At 40.3% G+C, this 18,754-nt stretch overlaps 1 protein-coding gene across 2 annotated transcripts in view; it reads right to left on the reverse strand.

The window, feature by feature from the left end:
• Positions 1-18,754, reverse strand: part of slc28a1 (solute carrier family 28 member 1) — a 188,044-nt gene that overhangs the window by 32,614 nt on the left and 136,676 nt on the right. For both annotated transcript variants that reach the window (XM_039773404.1, XM_039773405.1), the window contains 4 exons: positions 17,167-17,297; positions 10,362-10,530; positions 5,405-5,602; positions 2,825-2,906 (listed from right to left, as the gene is read on the reverse strand). In XM_039773404.1, the coding sequence (XP_039629338.1) occupies positions 2,825-2,906; positions 5,405-5,602; positions 10,362-10,530; positions 17,167-17,297 (580 nt within the window). The remainder of the gene's footprint in view (positions 1-2,824; positions 2,907-5,404; positions 5,603-10,361; positions 10,531-17,166; positions 17,298-18,754) is intronic.

Raw genomic sequence — 18,754 nt, forward strand, 5'->3', positions numbered from 1 at the left:
TGATGGACGGCCTTATATGGGCAGGCACTAAATTACAAACGCTAGTGGCAGCCTGTCTATGAACTTAATTTAATATAAACTTACGGTTCACGCCGTGCTTTGTTTCCGCAGTAGCTGTACTTATGAATATGCTTGTATGCATCATTTGCTTCATAATGTTTTTCTGCCTTCTCAATTGTGAAATGGCGTTTTGTGCTCATCGCTGTTTGGAGTTCTTCCTTGTTCTCTACGTACTTACGTAGGAGGCGTGATGATGTCACACTAAACCCCACGCCATCTCCAACTCAAGACTCCATTACATTATATGGGAAAAATAGCTTCCAGTTATGACCCTTATGCGTAGAATTTCGAAATGAAACCTGCCCAACTTTTGTAAGTAAGCTGTAAGGAATAAGCCTGCCAAATTTCAGCCTTCTACCTACACGGGAAGTTGGAGAATTAGTGATGAGTCAGTGAGTGAGTGAGTGAGGGCTTTGCCTTTTATTAGTATAGATATACACACACACACACATATAAACATATATATATACATATCCATACATATATACATATACACATATACACATATATATATACACACACACATATATACATACATATATATATACATACATATATACACATACATCCACATATATACATATATATATACATATCTACATATACACACATACACATACATACATATATATATAGTTAATAAACTGTGCGGGCCCTGCAGTATCGTACTTTGCCTTCAGTGTGCCGTTACACTGCAGCTCAATCACCTCCATCTGAATCTGCACAGGTTCAGTTTCCACATCGACTGCAAATGGGTTGCAAAACAACTCAAAATTCTTTTTTTGTTCTTCAAAGTCACCAAAGCGCCGTGCAAACTCAGTGCGCAGTGTGCTCAGTTTATCAGCAAAGTGCGTATTTGGGAACACCGTTGTGCCGACTTGGTTCAACATTACTTGGCAACAGGGAAAGTGGGGCAAGTTGCACTGGTGCATTTGTGTCTCCCATAAAAGCAGCTTCACTTGAAATCACTTTGTGATTTTGCATGGGTAAAAACGTCTGCTGAAGTGTCAGATTCTTCTTTAACTCTTCTGCTTTCTGTATCTTCTGCATTGCATTCAGGTCTTTCAGGTTATCCTGATGTTTTGTCTCATAGTGCCGTCTTAGATTAAATTCTGTAATTACAGCCACATTAGCTCCACAAATGAGACACACGGGTTTACCGGCAATGTCAGTAAACATATACTCAGCCTCCCATCGGTTTTTAAAGGCTCTATGTTCAGAATCACCTTTTCTCTTCAGCATCGTGTGGGCTAGCTTCGCAATAACTTGCAGCATCATAAGCTAGACTTGATTAACGCGTAAGTGTTCGGCAAGGCAGCTGAAGCGCTGCATTATGGGATCTGTAGTTTATTGTGTTACCAGCGCTTCATATCCCCGGGCCATTAATAACAATAATACAGTATATAAAATGATCTTGCGGGCCGGATATAATTACACGCGGGGCCGGATGTAGCCCGTGGGCCTTGAGTTTGACACATATGGACTAAATAGAACTTGAAAAGAAATATTTTTTCGAATGTGATCGCACAATTCAGATCGAGTTGACACGCACTACAGTACATCGAGCCCGCGTGCTATTGTGGTTTTGCCTGTGTGCCTCAATAAGTTACCCTCCCCTCGCTCTTACTTTTTTACCGTTCATCTAATGAATACACTGAGTACGGCTTTACCAAAACAATCATTGGTCGTGAATAAAGTATCCATTATTCATGAAGCTTCAATTGGTGATCTGTCTTTCTGCGTTAACCACATATTTTTTCATACGTCTCAAACCAAGGGGATGCGAGGCTAAAATGAATCGAGAAGCCGCGTACATACAGTGCATCCCCTCTCGGGAATCGAACCTCGGCGCTAGAGGCGAAGCCTCTACTATTGCGCCACGTTGTGCGGTTTGTCTATTTGAGCGTAGCAGTGTAATTTGGTTTTTGTTCAGCACTCTTTGGAACTGTTGGTTTTTGTCTGCGCACTGCGTCTGTTCACGTGAGCCACTAAATATGGTTTTATATGTCACTCGCTCGCTTCTAATTGTTTCGCTGCCTTCTTAATTATATAATGCATGTTTTCTTCAGCGCTTTTTGTAGCTCTTCCTGGTTTTCTACGTAATGCGTGACTACGTGAGAGGTGTGATGATGTCACACGAAACTCCGCCCCCACGACTGTCGAGCTCAACGCCATTACAGTAAATGGAGAAAAATAGCTCCCAGTTATGACCATTACGCGTAGAATTTCGAAATGAAACCTGCCCAACTTTTGTAAGGAAGCTGTAAGGAATGAGCCTGCCAAATTTCAGCCTTCCACCCACACGGGAAGTTGGAGAATTAGTGATGAGTCAGTGAGTCAGGGAATCAGTGAGTCAGTCAGTGAGTCAGTCAGTGAGGGCTTTGCCTTTTATTAGTATAGATTTATTTCTCCTATTTATTGGATTTTATTGTCTTCATTGAGCACTGAATTTAATTAAATAATGAATTGATCTGAAATGAAGAATCTGTTCTGCACTTTGTTTTAGATACTGTTTAAAAAACAATGCACTTTACACCACTTGTTGTTTATACGTCCCCATTGCACTAAGTTCATCTCAGTAAATGACTATTGATATCTATGTGCAGCAAGGAATTGTCAGCAGAAGGCAGCCCAAGCAACACATAGAAGAACTGGCATAATCTACACAGAGAACACCTGAGTCCAAGATTTGAACCCAGGATGCTGAATCTGTTAAGCAGCACTGCTAACCACCATGCCCATTTGTAATACTTAGTAAACTTACACAATCCTCCAAGCATGATTCCAATGGAGCTGAAGTTAGCAAATCCACAGAGGGCAAATGTAGAAATTGTCTCTGCTCTAACCTGCAAAAATTTAGTAAAAAATTATAGAAAGCTAACATAATGTCAGTTGAAAACTAAATAATAATAAACCGATATAGATTATAAAGTATTCATTAGTCATTAATCACAGTGAATAATTAACATTACTGCAATAATGCAGGTTTTGTATTAAAGTGCAGACTCAGTCTAAAATTATGTAGGAATCCATTTTATTACTAAAGGTTTAGTATTGAAACTGCAATTGAAAATAGCTCAGATTAATTGTTTAAATTGCAGAGTATCTAGCATATGATGGAATTACAGGCAAAAGAGGACACCACTCAGTAGGGTCAGGGCCATACAAGAACCTTAATGATGGAAGGATGATGCTATTCTGTAAGGTTAAAAGAAACACAACCAGGGAATGATGAAACATGAAGGCCAAGACAGTGCTCCAGAGGTAGCTGCTCCAGGTGTACAGAAACAAAGGAAGGGTAGGAGGTCACAGACCAATGTGATGGAAGTCAGTCGGCCATTAAAAGTGTGTCGCAGATGGCTTTGGGCGACCCACTCGGGATGCCTCAGAAGACCGGAGGGGGCTTGCGCCTCCCTCAGACCATGTGGGGGCGACCACCCTGGTGCCTTTGGTGGCCACGGGTACAGGGCTTTGAAGCTCAATCCTGTAGGGGCCCGTGGTCACCACCAGGGGGCGCCCCAATGCCTTGGGGATCCTGGACCTCAGCACTTCCTCCCCACCCGAAAGTGCTGGGGGGAAGAAGAGCAGGGACACCCGGAGTGCTTCCGGGGATGCAGCCGGCACTTCCGCCACACTGGGGCATGTCGGTGGAAGATTGCCGGGAAACACCTGGAGCACATCCGGATAATTATAAAAGGGGCCGCCTCACTTCATTCAGGGCTAGAGTCGGGTGGAAGAGGACAAGGTCTGGAGGAGAGAGAAGGAGGCGGCCTGAAGAAGAGGCATAAGGTGGTGTTGGCCTGGACTTTGGGGGAGTCTGTGGGTTGGGTGGCACTTTACTTGTAAATAGACTGTAAATAAACGTGTGGTGGTGATCTACAACATGTCTGCCTGTCTGTGTCCGGGGCTCGTTCCACAGGTGCTATTCACTTTGTATGGTTCTCTACTGCAGGCAGGGCCGGCGCCATCATTAAGGCAAATTAGGCATTCGCCTATGGTGAAGATAATAAGGAGGAATAAAACCTAGCCGCATAGGTTAGCTACTGAACAGTCAGTTGAAACACTAATAAGCTTGGCCTAGGGCGCAAAAAAACAGGCACCGGCACTGACTGCAAGTTAAAGAAGCTGGGCTGTCACAGGGTTTCTTGGTCTTGATAAAATGAGGTGGGACTTAGGAACACCTGGAGCTTCTGCTGCAAAACAATGGCTTCAGGAGTTTGAGAGAGAGTTCCTGATCTCAAAAATGGTCTGAAGAATTACCCAAACGTGATCCCAGGCTGGGGATTAATTGGCCTTTCTAGGTTTAAAGTGAGTTCATCTGGTGCGAGGAAGAGAGGAGAGAGCATTGGACAAAGAGGTACAGAAGAAACAGAGGAGTGCTTTGTATGGTGCTGAGGAGAATAATGGACTAGCCACATCACTGACTAGACAGGGAGATGCCTGGTACAGAAAAGACCAAAGAGCAGAGCCGATCAATCCAAAAGACACTTAAGGGGAACCATTTATGCAAGTTAACGGACACTGTTCATATAAACCAGGATGTTCATGCTCCATACCTATTGATTATGTTTTCAATACGCACAGCAAAGGGTGCCGTTTTGGTAAGTTAAGGGGCATTCTATAGACACTGAGGAGGTCCCACAGCATACAAGGTCTAATAAAACTAAAAGGAAATTATGGACAGAGAGGGGAACCGTTTTGGCAACTAAGGGGACATGTGTTTACTGCTCCACCCTTGGGTGCATATGAGATTTGACCAGCACTGCCAGAGAGGCAGACGGGCTTGCTGATTTTCGGTTTATTTTGTATTTGTTACATTTGATGTATAATTAAAATGTGATCTTTAGCCTCTTAGGTATTAATTTATTATGTGTTCAGCAATATACACTTTGATATTTTGCAAAAACTTATTCTTACAGGCTCGGCTTGGTCATGATTGATGTTATTTTGAGCAGTCTACTGTAGGTGAATAGGATGGTTGAGATTGGTGGGCTCAATGGCCTGTTCTTGTCACAATTTTTGTAATGTTCTAAAAATACAACATCCAGACTTCTGCAGCATACTGTATTGAGTAACTTGCACAGTCATTTTTCTTTCTTCTTCATTTGGGCAAACACAACAAGTACCATTAGCACACACACGCGTAGACTGAAGGACAGTTTTTATCCTCATCATAGTGATGGTGTTTCTTGTCTGATATGACATCTGATGTGTATATTGAACTACTGTCATCACCTTGGTGGAGACATGCAAGTATGAAGTTCAATATGCTCTGTACTCTTGACAATAAACTTAAAACTTCAGCTTAGTTAAAGAAAATTGAGATCTTGATGGACAAACTTACAGAAATCCATTGTTTTTCTCCATTGATGTACTCTTCCATCCCAGCTAATCTGTTGTTCTTGAACACTGAAAGTTTTTCATAGGCGACAAACTCATTCAGGAATAGTTTGGTTCCAATCAGTTCTGCCACTAAAAAGGAGTCATTCCAAGATACCCCCATCATAAATGCGATAGGCATGAAGATGTAGGAGCAAATTAGCTGCAAGACACAATTTCATCAGAATTAGAACATCTGATTTTATATAGTTTTTTCATCATATTCTTAATACTTTAATGACATTTAATGATCAAGGCAATGTAGAGATGATTCCAAATTGTGTGATTACCCAACCAAACACTTAATGGTGCTGATATGGGAGGCCCTAAAATCCCAGAGTGTCATTTAGGGATTGAGCAGAATCTGCCAACTTCACTTTATATTAGGAGAAAGTATTGACTTTGACTTATTTTGCTTTTTCTATGTAATAGTTGGCACCATCAGACTGGCATTAGAGTTTCCTCCTGATAAGTGAAGCAGCAAGAAGTGTCTAAAGAACCAAGAGAATTGATGTAACCTTGTGTCAGTGCATCCAAAAATTGAGACTAGTACATCACAGCACTAATGAAGTGAACCCTGAAAGCAAAGGAAATGAGAAATTTAGAGTGGAAAACTGAAACATGCCTACCAACTGAAGGACTGGGAAATGGAAAGCATTTCAAAGGGATGGAGAAAGAGTGGTCATAAATGGGCAGGGGTTAACTACCAGAAACAACATTAAAAAACAATTTTCAAGCCACAAATTGAATTCAAAAGTCAAAGGTCCGATAATTAGGTGAGTTGGTAGATTAAGGATTGTTTAAACTAGGGAATGGTGGGCAGGGAGTTTAGGACTGTCCAGATTTAAAACTGTACATGAAGAGACAACCACTGTGTAATATCAAATGTACATAGTAATTTAAATTCTACATCAAAGTATTGTGCCATAGCAAAATAAATACTGTAAAACATTGACAATTGCTTGTCTTAATGCTAACAATTTTAAGAATAAACAAAATGGGTTAGAATTCTATGTAGCAGCACATAATAATAGAGATGGGCAGAAGTACAAAAAAGACGAATACGCATTATTTAGAAAACACCAGCAAAACTGAAAAGGCAGGGAGATGCCACGTATGCAAACAGAATTTAAATACAAGTCTTCATAAATAGATAGTGAACCCTAGCTTATTGCAGATGGTTAAGTTCAACTAGACAGCATTAGGAACTGAAGTCTTATATTATGAGTGTGTCATATACCTCCAATGCAAACAATAGTTTCAAATAACATCCTTTAAATTAAATTAAAAAGGCAAGTTTAGAGGGGGATATTATAGTCATGGGTGATGTAAACTACCCAAATATTAACTGGGCTAGCACAAGAACAGGAGATTTTAAACGAAATCAGTGACTGTTTTTTAACAGTGCATTAAAGCACTAATACGGGAGGAAATCCCATCTAGATTTAGTATTTAGACCTGAAGGAGTAAAAGTGAATGAACCAATAGGATCTAGTGACAATAATATTATAGATTTTACAGTGTTCTTGGTAGAGGTCTTATTCTAAAACAAAAACAGTTAAATTTGAATTAAATAGGGAAAACTTGAACCAGATGTGGCAAAGTCCAAGTTAGATTAGTTGGAATAAACTTTTAAGCATGGAGACAGTTGAGAAAATGTAGGTCAGGTTTAAAAGTGTTTTACGTACAATGCAGTACAAGTTAATCCCAAAATTTAATAGCAGTAAAAAATTAAAACTGAAGGTGGATAAAAAAAGAGATGGAAAGGAAGCTACACAGAAAAAGTACTTAAGGGAGATATACAAACCTTTGGTACATATTTTTCAAAAACCTCTGCATGTTGGGGAAATTCCTAAAGACTGGAGGCACCGGTTGTATAAAAAGGGTGACTGAGCTGATCCAAATAACTACAGGCCAGTAAGCTTAACGTTCTCCACAGGTAAATCAATGGAAGCAATCATTAAATAAAAGAATGAGCAGCACATGTCCAGAATAGGAGTATTGCCAAATACAAAATGGGGGTTTAAACAAGAAAGATCAGATTTCACTAATATGCTGGAAATCTATGAGGAAGCAAAAAAGGATAAAATAAAAGAGGTGCATATGATTTTATTAATCTTGATTATCAGAAGGCTGTAGGTAAGGCACCACATGAAAGGTCAGTGATCAAACTAAAAGAAATGGGAATTCAGGATACGGTCTTTAGGTGGATACAATATTGGCTCAAACACAGGAAGATAAGGGTTATGGTGAGGGGACCTATTTCAGAATTAGGTGGTGTTAAAATTGGTGTCCCTCAGTGGGGCTGCTGCTCTTGTTAATACACATAAATGATCTGGATAAGAATATAATCAATAAACTGGTTAAGTTTGTAGATGATACCAAACTAGGTGGAAGGGCAGATTAATGAGAAACAGCTAAATTGTTACAGAGGAACTTGGATAGCATGCAGACTTTGGGCAGATTTGTGGCAGATGAAATTTAATGTCAGTAAATGCAAAGTATTACACATAGGAAGTAAAAATGTTAGGTTTGAATAGACAATGGAGTCTGAAAATCAAAAGTAAAGCTTATGAGAAGGATTTAGCAGTCATAGTGGACTCCACGCTATCAAATTCCCGACAGTGTTCAGAAACCATAGAGAAGGCTAACAGAATATTAGGGATTATTGGGCACCCTGATGTGTGGAGTACAAGTCCAAAGAGGTTCTGCTCAAGCTTTATAACACACTGGTGAGGCCTCATCTGGAGTACTGTGTGTAATTTTGGTCTCCAGGCTACAAAAAGTACATAGCAGTACTAGAAAAAGTTCAGTGGAGAGCGACTAGGCTGATTCCAGGGCTACAGGGGACGAGTTATAAGGAAAGATTAAAAGAGCTGAGGCTATACAGTTTAAACAAAAGATTAAGACGAGACATGACTGAAGTGGAAAAAGGAATTAGTACAGGGGATTTAGACTGTGACTTTAAAATGAGTTCATCAAAAACACAGGGACACAGTTGAAAACTTGTTAGGGGCAAATTTCGCAAAAACATTGGAAGTTTTTTTACACAGAGAAACACGGACACTTGGAATAAGCTACCAAGTAGTGTGGTAGCCAGTAAGACTTTATGGACTTTTAAAACTCATCTTGATGTTTTTTTTGGAAGAAATAAGTGGATAGGACTGGTGAGCTTTGTTGGGCTGAATGGCCTGTTCTCATCTAGAGTGTTCTGATGTTCTTAAAAAGTTCTAAAATCAGCACCGATCACTTAGAGAACAATATAAACAAATTCAGCAATTTTAGTTTAATGCTCTTGATGCCTACTTGCTTCTTTTGTTGCTCCTGTATTGGCAAAGCCCCTTTTCTATTGCAAGCAGTTCTGACTGCCATAGTGATAAGAAGTGTGCAACAATTTCTTCACTCATTTATCTAGACATTGGCTATAATAACAGCATTCATGGCAAGGTAGTAACCAGCCCTGGATGGGGTGCTAGTTCATTGCAGACCCTTCACAAACACACACATATCGGACCATTTCAGAGTTACAAATCAACTGAATGTGCACATCTTTGAGATGTGCAAGGTAAACAGAAATAAAGGTAGAAATTCCCATTAAGTTATGGAGAGAACATGGGCGAACATGCAAACTCCACACAGCAAGTACCTGAGGCTGGATTCAAAGCCTGAACTCTGAAGCAGTGAGACAATACCACAATGCTGCTCCATTCACAAGTGGTTTTAAGGTTGTTAATTACCTGCAGTGTTCAGTTTTGTCTTAACCGCAATGCTTGATAATTAAATCCACAAAAATTCTCATACTGACATATTCTACCTTTTTTATTCCATATCTTTGATGCCTTTGGCCTACGAAGTTCATATATCCCCTTTCCTGTCTATTTTTTTTTTACTGTCTCGTAAACAAAGTATAGGGAAAGTATTTTAATTTTAATTTTTGGAATTATGTCTGCATGTGTGTGTGTCTGTGTATGTATGTAAACACAGTAACTTGTGTACGCTTTCTCTTAGGTCAACCAAATTTTGCATACAAGTATTAGGTACAAAACTTAGATTTCTTTCAATTTTTGAGCTAGTTCTGCTAACCGGAATGGTACTTTTTTATTCTTGCAGCTGCAGAGTCTGGTTTATTCAACTTTACTTTTAGAATAATTGTTCAACATATTATTAATTTGATTTGATTTGTTGTTGATGGTTGTTTAACGTACATAATACAAAAATATAACCATTGTCTTGCGGTTTACTCCTCAAATATCCATCCCCATATCTGAGTACATGAGAATGTCTAGGGGAGGCCAATCCCGATTTTTTCCTTAGAGATGTGCTGGCCTTTGCATGGCAGGCCAAGTCTAAGCCATTTCCAACTTGCACATCTTCTGTCTACAGATCTACTTTAATCTGATCTATGGGTGATGTTTGTCATCCTTGCCACTAATGCAAGTTCAGACACTCCATTCAGCTGAAGGTGAAATGATGAAGTTGTTTGTAAAATACCAACTGCAGAGGAGGACAATGTTAGTTCCTAGGCAAAGTGACAAATGAGATAAAACTTAAAAGCTTCACCCACAAAACAGAACTGAACAAAAATCCATCCATCCATCCATTATCCAACCCGCTATATCCTTACTACAGGGTCACAGGGGTCTGCTGGAGCCAATCCCAGTCAACACAGGGCGCAAGGCAGGAAACAAACCCCGGGCAGGGTGCCAACCCACCACAGCTGAACAAAAATACAACAATAATTAGGTTAAAATTGCCCAGTGTATGTAAGCATGCCCTCTGATGGGCGACTGACCCATCCAAAGTTTAATCTTGCCTTGCTCCAGATGGATCACCAACAGTTCTTAAAATAAATTGGATTCCATTAGGAACATACTGTCATTTTTTGCAGTGACTGTTGTAAGTAGTGTTTGCTTAAGTTTTACCTGGAAAGTAAGCTCTGGGTAGTCCACCATCCCTCCAATCCAGCTGAGAGCAGCATTAATAAACTCCAACACGGCCAGGAACGCAATCAGATTGGCAGCAATGTTTGCAACAAGGCCAATGGAAGATGAAGCCCCGTTACTGGCTGCTTCCAAGAGGTTTTGCTCATTTCTAAAAAAAAAAAAAAACATTAACAATTTCTGCAATTTTATTTTGTAACACCGATACATTATACGCCACTAAATAAATACTTAATCAGTCTTGGTTTCAGAGGACTCCAATATATGTAGGATTTTGCTCCAAACAGTATCTTAATTTGAAGCCAATTCCTAAAATCTGTTAAATTCTTTGGCTTAGTTATCTAGTGCTGCCTTGAATGCTGAATTTTGAATTTCTGAGATCATTCAAACATGTTCTGGACCTGTGCAGATTAGTACTTTTTGATCCTTCAGTTTTCATTCTTGTTTATAGCTCCTCTCTTCTGCATTCTGGGGGTTGAGGAGGGGACTATGGTGTCAGTGTCTGAACGGTAGCCACTATCATTTGGCACGTGTAATGATACAACAAATAGTACAGGCCGCATGAAGACCTGAGGTCTGACAGTTACCTTACCAACAAGCCAGCCACCACGTACAGAAGTGTCATGTCTGACAAAGCTAGTCTGCCTGAAAATAAATGAATCGCAGGTTAATCCAGGCCATTGAAATGTCATGTTTGTCATCTTGACATCACAGATGACTTGTGCACTAATAGAATGTAACAGCTCACAATTAACAAAAGCAGCTTCACTCTTATTGCAAAATGAGTGCAGTAAAGTGTTAGGAGAACTGCTGTAAAGTGCCTTTTTATGTTGGCAAAAATATGTTTTGTTTTAGGTACATACACTCACATCATACAAAATTGGATGTAGTGGCTTTCAGCACACTGGCCATGATGGAGTAAAAGTGGGCTGAGATATTCCTGACCTGTCAGACAGTCCTCTGTGTAGTGACAACAGGTAGCCAATATAAACTTACGGAAAAGTTATTCAGTGCCAATAAGCAGCATTGGGCCGCTTAAACGGGAACCAAAATTCAATCTGTACATCACAATTACTGTAGAGCAGGGGTTCTCAAAGTCGGTCCAGGGGGCCCACAGTGGCTTCAGGTTTTTGCTTCAACCAGATTCAAATTCAGTGACAAATAATAACACTGATTACAATTAATTAGCTGGTATTTTTTTCTCTTCTCCTATTCAACATTTAAAAAGCACAGAAGCATGATTTTTACATTTATAAGACATTTAGGAATATTTCTGCTTTTGCTATAGATTTAAATGCTTAACTCACTTTTGTTGCTTTCATTATATTTTACCCTTTCTCTGTGCAGTTTGCTCCCTTCATTGTGCCTTAATAATGACAATTAAAAACAAGCAAAACAGACACTCAGGCAAGCAACACTGAATCATGAAAGGCTGCAACTAGATTAGCATTAGATGCACTAACTAGAAAACAATGGATTAATTAAACAATTACAACTCCCAGAAAAATAGAATGAGCGTCAAGATGAAAATATTGTTAAAAAGAATAGAAAAGAAAATTCATTATTCCCATATAACTGCTTAGTACTTTTTTTTAACCAAACTTAGTTTTCTAATTTCTATATTGTTCCTAAAACACAGAATATGGGCAACACCAGTTCACTTAATTAGCCCAGGATTCCAATTAAAAACAGAAGCTGGCTGGAACAAAAACCTGCACCCACAGGAGGTCCCCGGGATCGATGTTGAGAACCCCTGCTGTAGAGGTTTAATATGTTTGTCACGCTAACACACATTATAATAATGGCTTGGTGATATTAAATATTAGTATATAAATTATATTTATATTATAATAATACATTTGAGTTGTCATTTAGGCTACAAATCCCTGCTCGACCAAGAGTTCGTCATTTCCCATTTTCTTTCAAATGTTGTGTACGCATGGCTCTGAGTAGCCCTAAATATGCATAAGTTTTCATGTCAAGTTCTCTTTTATAAATCCTGACGTCTACGTGGGAAGTTACATACACACATTTCAAGCCTCTTTTTGTGCGTATGCAAGCTTTATAAATGAGACCCCAAGAAGAGGTTTCCATTCAAGTTATTGTCTATGTTGGGTTTGCATTACCTGTAAGGGTTTCTCTGATTGCCTCCATATCTTGAAATTGCCTTTGAATGAGTGTGTGATAAAGGAATGGTGCCTCTCTGGCAGGGCTGATCCCTTCCTTGAGCCTGATACTCCTGATGCAGGCTTTGGCTCATAGTGACCTTTGAATTGGATTAAAGAGACTAAGAATGTAGATGATAACTCAGTGAGGGTAAGGATAAGGATTGGATAAACAGGTAGCTGGACAGAATGCTTTTAAGCACATAACATTTGAGAATAGCAGCTGTATTATACAGAATACAAATACTGGAACTTTATGAGTTTGTCACAACTCTGACAAAATTCTGCTTACAAAAAATAAATAGATAATCTTTTTATATCTATATAATTAAAATATATCCATCCATCCATCCTCTTCCGCTTATCTGGGGTCGGGTCGCGGGGGCAGCAGCTTAAACAGAGAGGCCCAGACTTCCCTCTCCCCGGCCACTTCTTCCAGCTCTTCCGGGAGCATCCCAAGGCATTCCCAGGCCAGCCGGGAGACATATACTCTCCAGCGTGTCCTGGGTCTTCCCCGGGGCCTCCTCCTGGTTGGACGTGCCCGGAACACCTCACCAGGGAGGCGTCCAGGAGGCATCCTGATCAGATGCCCGAGCCACCTCATCTGACTCCTCTCAATGCGGAGGAGTAACGGCTCTATTTTGAGCCCCTCCCGGATGACTGAGCTTCTCACCCTGTCTTTAAGGGAAAGCCCAGACACCCTGCGGAGGAAACTCATTTCAGCCGCTTGTATTCGCGATCTCGTTCTTTCGGTCACTACCCATACCTAATGACCATAGGTGAGGGTAGGAACGTAGATCGACTGGTACATTGAGAGCTTTGCCTTACGGCTCAGCTCCTTTTACACCACGACAGACCGATGAAGAGCCCGTATCACTGTGGATGCCACACCGATCCGATATATAATTAAAATATATAATCATTAAAATATAACATGCAGTAAGGAGACCAGGGTTTGTGTCCTGGCGCTCCCTGTGTGGACTTTGCATGTACTCCCTATGGTTGGTATGTGTGTGTGTGTGTGTGGGCCCTCTCACCAACTATGGAAAAACCTAATATGTCACATCTTTCAAGTTTTTGGCAAATTGAGAAAATGATGTCACCCATATAATTAACGATCTCTAGATTTTATTTTTCCTAAGTTTCACATTCACAATATTGTTTTTTTTCACATATCAACAGCACCTGCCCTTTAAATGACACAGTTGCAGCATTTAAATCACATGATCATAATCCAACGTTTTCATAGATTTTTGTCTGGCAGTATGTAAAATACTGTGTTTATTCGAGCTTCTTCCATCATGCTTTGAAAGGAATGAAGACATATTTGGCCACTGCTACCTTATAATATCAGGAAAGACCTTGTAACTCCAAAAACTCAATTTTGAAAAAAATGGCAGTTACTAAGTTTTTCCATTGCATATGAGCCCTGTCTGGGGTTTGTTCCTGCCTTGCACCCTGTGCTAACTTGGATAGGCTATAGCACCCACCATGACCCTGTTCAGGGAATGAAAATGACTGAAAAATAACAATATGGTAGTTCATTTAGTAGAATATACATTTCCAAACATTTTTCTTCTAAATTCTAAAGTATGGTGTGTGGAGTATGGTGATTTTGCTGTTTGAGATGTGTGTTGTGCTTTGACATTTCTACTTTTATACTGTGTGAGCGGCAGCCAGTATTCTTACCTGGCCAGGAAGCCTAGGAAGTGGAAGGATGGGGGAAGGCAGCTTCTTTAGGGAATTGCTATATGGAAGCCCCTGTGAGTTGCAGCAGCTCCATGGTTTCCCACAGGGCATCATGGGAAATGAAGTTCTTGGACTCAGCCCTTTTGGGATACATGGGTGCCACCAGGGCGTGCTGCTGAGACTGGGTAGCCCCACTTTGTCAGGTTCTCAACTCACCTGGAAGTGCTTCTGAGCTACTGCTTTAGAACACCAGAAGTGCTTCTGGGTGCTGCATAAAAGAAGCTGGCTGCCTCAGCGCCAGGAGCCAAAGTCGGGAGGAAGAAGAACAAAGCTTGCGAGGAGGAGTGGAAGCAGTGCCCAAGGGAAGCACAGACAGACAAAGAGGGAGAGAAGATGACAAAGTATTGTGTGCTGTGCTATATTGCTGTATTTGTGTTGCTGGTGGTGGGAAACACTTACAGAGAAGAGATTCACATAATAAAAAACTATCTTGTGCTTTTACACTTGTCTTCAAGCCTGCTTGTGTTGGGTGTTTGGGGAACTGAAGTGCCCTTTGGTGGCCACAAGTGTTTTGTTGGTGGATTTTATTCAAAGCAGAGTGTGTTCTCAGCAAGTGAAACTGACCCACTGATGATCTGAGAAATTGACTCAAACTGTAACTGCTATGCTTGGAGAAAACCCTGCAGTGGACACAGGTGATGACTTTGAAAGCCACTGCAGCCTGGACTGCCGAGCAATCTGCAATGACTTTCCCTCATATGTTGACAACTAGAAGTGTCTTCTGTTCTCACTAAAGACTTAGGGTTGTACCCTTTCATGTGTCAAGGGGATTGCTTAATAGAAGATAGGTTATTTGTGAGCAAAAGACATTTATTTGGGGCTTCCAAACTTCTAAACTAGTAATTCTGCTTCTATTTGCAAATTGACAGAGTATCATTAAATTAGGAGATCTGGCTTATATATGGCACGTCATTTAAACAAGCATAAGTGAAAATATCCTGGAATGGCAATACAGTTGCATGTTAAGTAAGTAATATATTTTTGGCTTCTAAAGACCTCAAAGTACAAAACAAAAACAAAATCTCAATATATTGCAAGTATAAAATTGAGGAGAGCCAGTGTAAAAAGGTCATTCAGGAAGCTTTAATTTATAGGAAAGCAGTCATTAAAAATATAATAAATGGACTGACTCATTTATTAAAAGGGTGAAAAATATTTTTCTGAAATCATTTCTTTCAATTCTGTCCAGCTTATTCTCAAGGATGAACTCATTTTACAGAGTGGATTCACTGAAAAATATTTTTTAACTTGTTAAGTAAAAACACATAAACTGAAATATTGAATTTGGCCAGTTCAACTGAAAATTTTAGACTGAAATTTACATGTGCCTTGTCCAGTATGGTTTGTGTAAAGTGTTTCAAAATGTTTTCTGTTTCTACACCGGAATATGGGTAGTTGATCCCGTTTTTCCTGAAGGATCTTCTCAAGCTCCATTAGATTGGATGGGAAGTATATGTAAATTGCTACCTCCAGGTCTCTCCACTTTGGCTGGACCACTAAAGGACAGTCAGATTTTTCCTGAAGCCACTCCAGCATTGTCTTGCTTATATGCTTTGGGTTGTTGAATCATCTCCTTAGTCTGAGGTCATGTGCAATCTGGAGAATGGTTTTCTTCAAGCACTTCTCTATATATGGCGGCATTCATTCTTTCCTCAATTCTGACAATTCTCCCTGTCCCTGCTACTGATAAGCACTCCACTGTCACCACCATGCTTGACCACAAGAACGGTTTTAGTCAGGTAATTAGCAGTGCCATGTCCTTGTCAGGGATAGTGTTTGGAGTTTTGCCCAAAATGTTCACGTTTTATCTCTTATTTTTATTTTATTTCTTCTCATGTTACCAGGGTCCTTTTAGTTGTCATATGCCTTTTATTCAAGACTGCCTTCTAACACACCACTCTAACCATAAACACTTAATCAATGTGCTACTAAAATGGTTGTCCTTTAATAAGATCTCTCATCTCAGAAGATGATTTCTGAAGCTCTGTTAGAGTAACCATACAGTGTTTGGTCACCTCCCTGACCAACAGCCTTCTTGCCCGGTTACTCAGTTTGGCCAAAGAACCAACTGAAGGAAGTCGTTGTGGTTCCAAACTTATTTCATTTCAAAATTATTGAGGCCACTGTGCTCCTGGGAATACTCAGAGCTTTACAAATAGTTTAATTTCCTTGCCAAGATCTATCCTTTACTACAATTTGATCATGGAGTTCTATGGAGAATTCCTAGGACTTCATGGCTTGGTTTTTGTCCTGACATGCAGTGTGAATTGTGGGACCTTATATACACAGGTGTGCGCTCTTCTAGACAATGTCCAAACAATTCAATTTGCCACAGGCTGATTCGAAACAAGTTCTAGACACAGCTCAAAGAGAATTAAAGTAAACAGGATACACTGGGCCAAAATCTGGAGAGCCGCTGCAAAAAGTCTGAATACTTATGGAAATGAGAGATTACATTTTTTTGTTATTTTTAATATTGTCACACACGTGGAGACAGCTAAAGGGCTTAAGTAATGGTAATATCACATCCGATCAGTGTCGGTGGGGTGCACTGACTGTCTTTCTCAGTTCCCTCAAGACCTTTCCTGAGAAATCCTGCCAGGTTCCGGCATCTCTGAAGACCTCACTTCCGGCCCAGATGATGTCACTTCTGGTTCCAGGGCCTTAGATGATGTCACTTCCGATCCAGAACATGTCACTTCTGGTTCTGGCTCCTTTGATGATGTCACTTCCTATATGGGCCTTTAACACTAGAATTACCAGAACCAATGAAAAAACTCGTAAATCCAGCCCACCTTAAATCTCATCTTCAGGGGTTGAATACTTGGTTTAAAATGAACACAAATCATGAGTCCCAGATGAAAATAACTTACCCAGCATCAATATGAATTTCACCATCACATCGGAATTTGCTTTCCTCTGTTTCTGGGTATGACAATTTGGACAGAGCGAGAGCACAGGGGGCAGCCATCACCGATGCAGCTATAAGAGCAGAGGCATCAATCTGAAAAGGCAAAGAAGGACACTATACACAGTCCAGTCCAGTCCGAGTCTGAGAAGCACAAGGCACAACAGCATGTGAGTGTGAACATCGTGTTGCACTAAGCCTACCTTTCCCTCATTTAATATTCCCAAACAATTCACTGTCTCTGCTCCCCAAAAACAATAGTAGAAAAGGCAGAGAAGAAGTGAAAGGACAAAGACTGTTCTAGAGATTGAAACAGAAAGCTTTCTCGAAGACAGACCACCATATCTTGTTAAAGTATCAGTCCTGGTAACTTTATTCCAGTTTCAAAAGAAAAGTACATTCATAAGTCATAAAAAAAATATGCAATACAGCGTTCTGGAAAATTAGTATCATTGTATAGCAAGACAGGAACATAACGAAGGTAATAATAATAGAGTAATCATACAGGATTGGCATGTCATCCTGGGATAACCCCAAAAAGTGCAAAAGGAGTATGAGGGTCAGTAGAAACCTTCTAATAGCACACAAAGAATAGATGCCCAGTAGAGCCAGAGTCAAGAGCACAACCCATATAATGAGGATGAGGGAGGATGTAGCCTTAATGACACTAAATCAAAAAGCTCCCTGTTTTGCTAATAGATTCTGAAGAGTTTTAAACAACTTGATTTTCTGTACACTTGGGAAAGTTTGTGAAAAATGGTGTGCACTGTGTCCCTCAGTAGGCCAGCCCATGGACCAGTTCAGTAGCAACACATCTTGTTTGTTCAAACAAATCCACTCCAATCATAACAAATATGCTCAATTATTCTTCCTGGTCAAAATGACCAGTTTGCTTATATCATTATTGGTAAAATGTTGTAATGCTGCAAAATGTTACTGTTATAAGTCTAAAGCATATCCGATTTCTGGCAAGACAGAAACTGGCCTAGGATGGGATAATGGGGCTGGAATGTTCAAGCAGAGACATCAACTTAATAATCCACCTCTGAAATACCGGGAAAAATAAACACCAATAGACATGAAAAATAGAAACAAGCAAATTCCATAAAATAAACAGGACTAGCTGAACCCAGCAGCCTGGTGCTAACCCCTGCATCAGTATACCACATGCACTTCAGAAGAGGTCATGCACCTTAAGCTAGGCATGTCTGAGCCCAGCAAGTATTTGGATGGGAGACCAACCAGGAAAAGCTTGGCTGGCTGCTGGAAGAGGTGTTGGTGAGGCTAGCAGGGAGTGATTGCACTGCAGTCTGAATGTGGATCCTAATGTCCCAGTTCAATTATGTTATTATTACACTGTGCTGTAAAAATGCTGTCATCCTTTGGATGAGATGTAAATCCAAGGTCCTGACTTTCTGTGGTCATTAAGGTCCCTGGGCACATCCTTCTTGATGTGCAGGCTAAGTTGCCCACCATGGTCAGGTTTTTCTGGCCCCATAATCACCCCCCGTCTCTAACTGTTTCTTTCTCACCACTTCACCACATAACAGCTA

This window comes from Polypterus senegalus, chromosome 12 (assembly GCF_016835505.1).
Source record: "Polypterus senegalus isolate Bchr_013 chromosome 12, ASM1683550v1, whole genome shotgun sequence".
Taxonomy (NCBI): Eukaryota; Metazoa; Chordata; class Cladistia; order Polypteriformes; family Polypteridae; genus Polypterus; species Polypterus senegalus.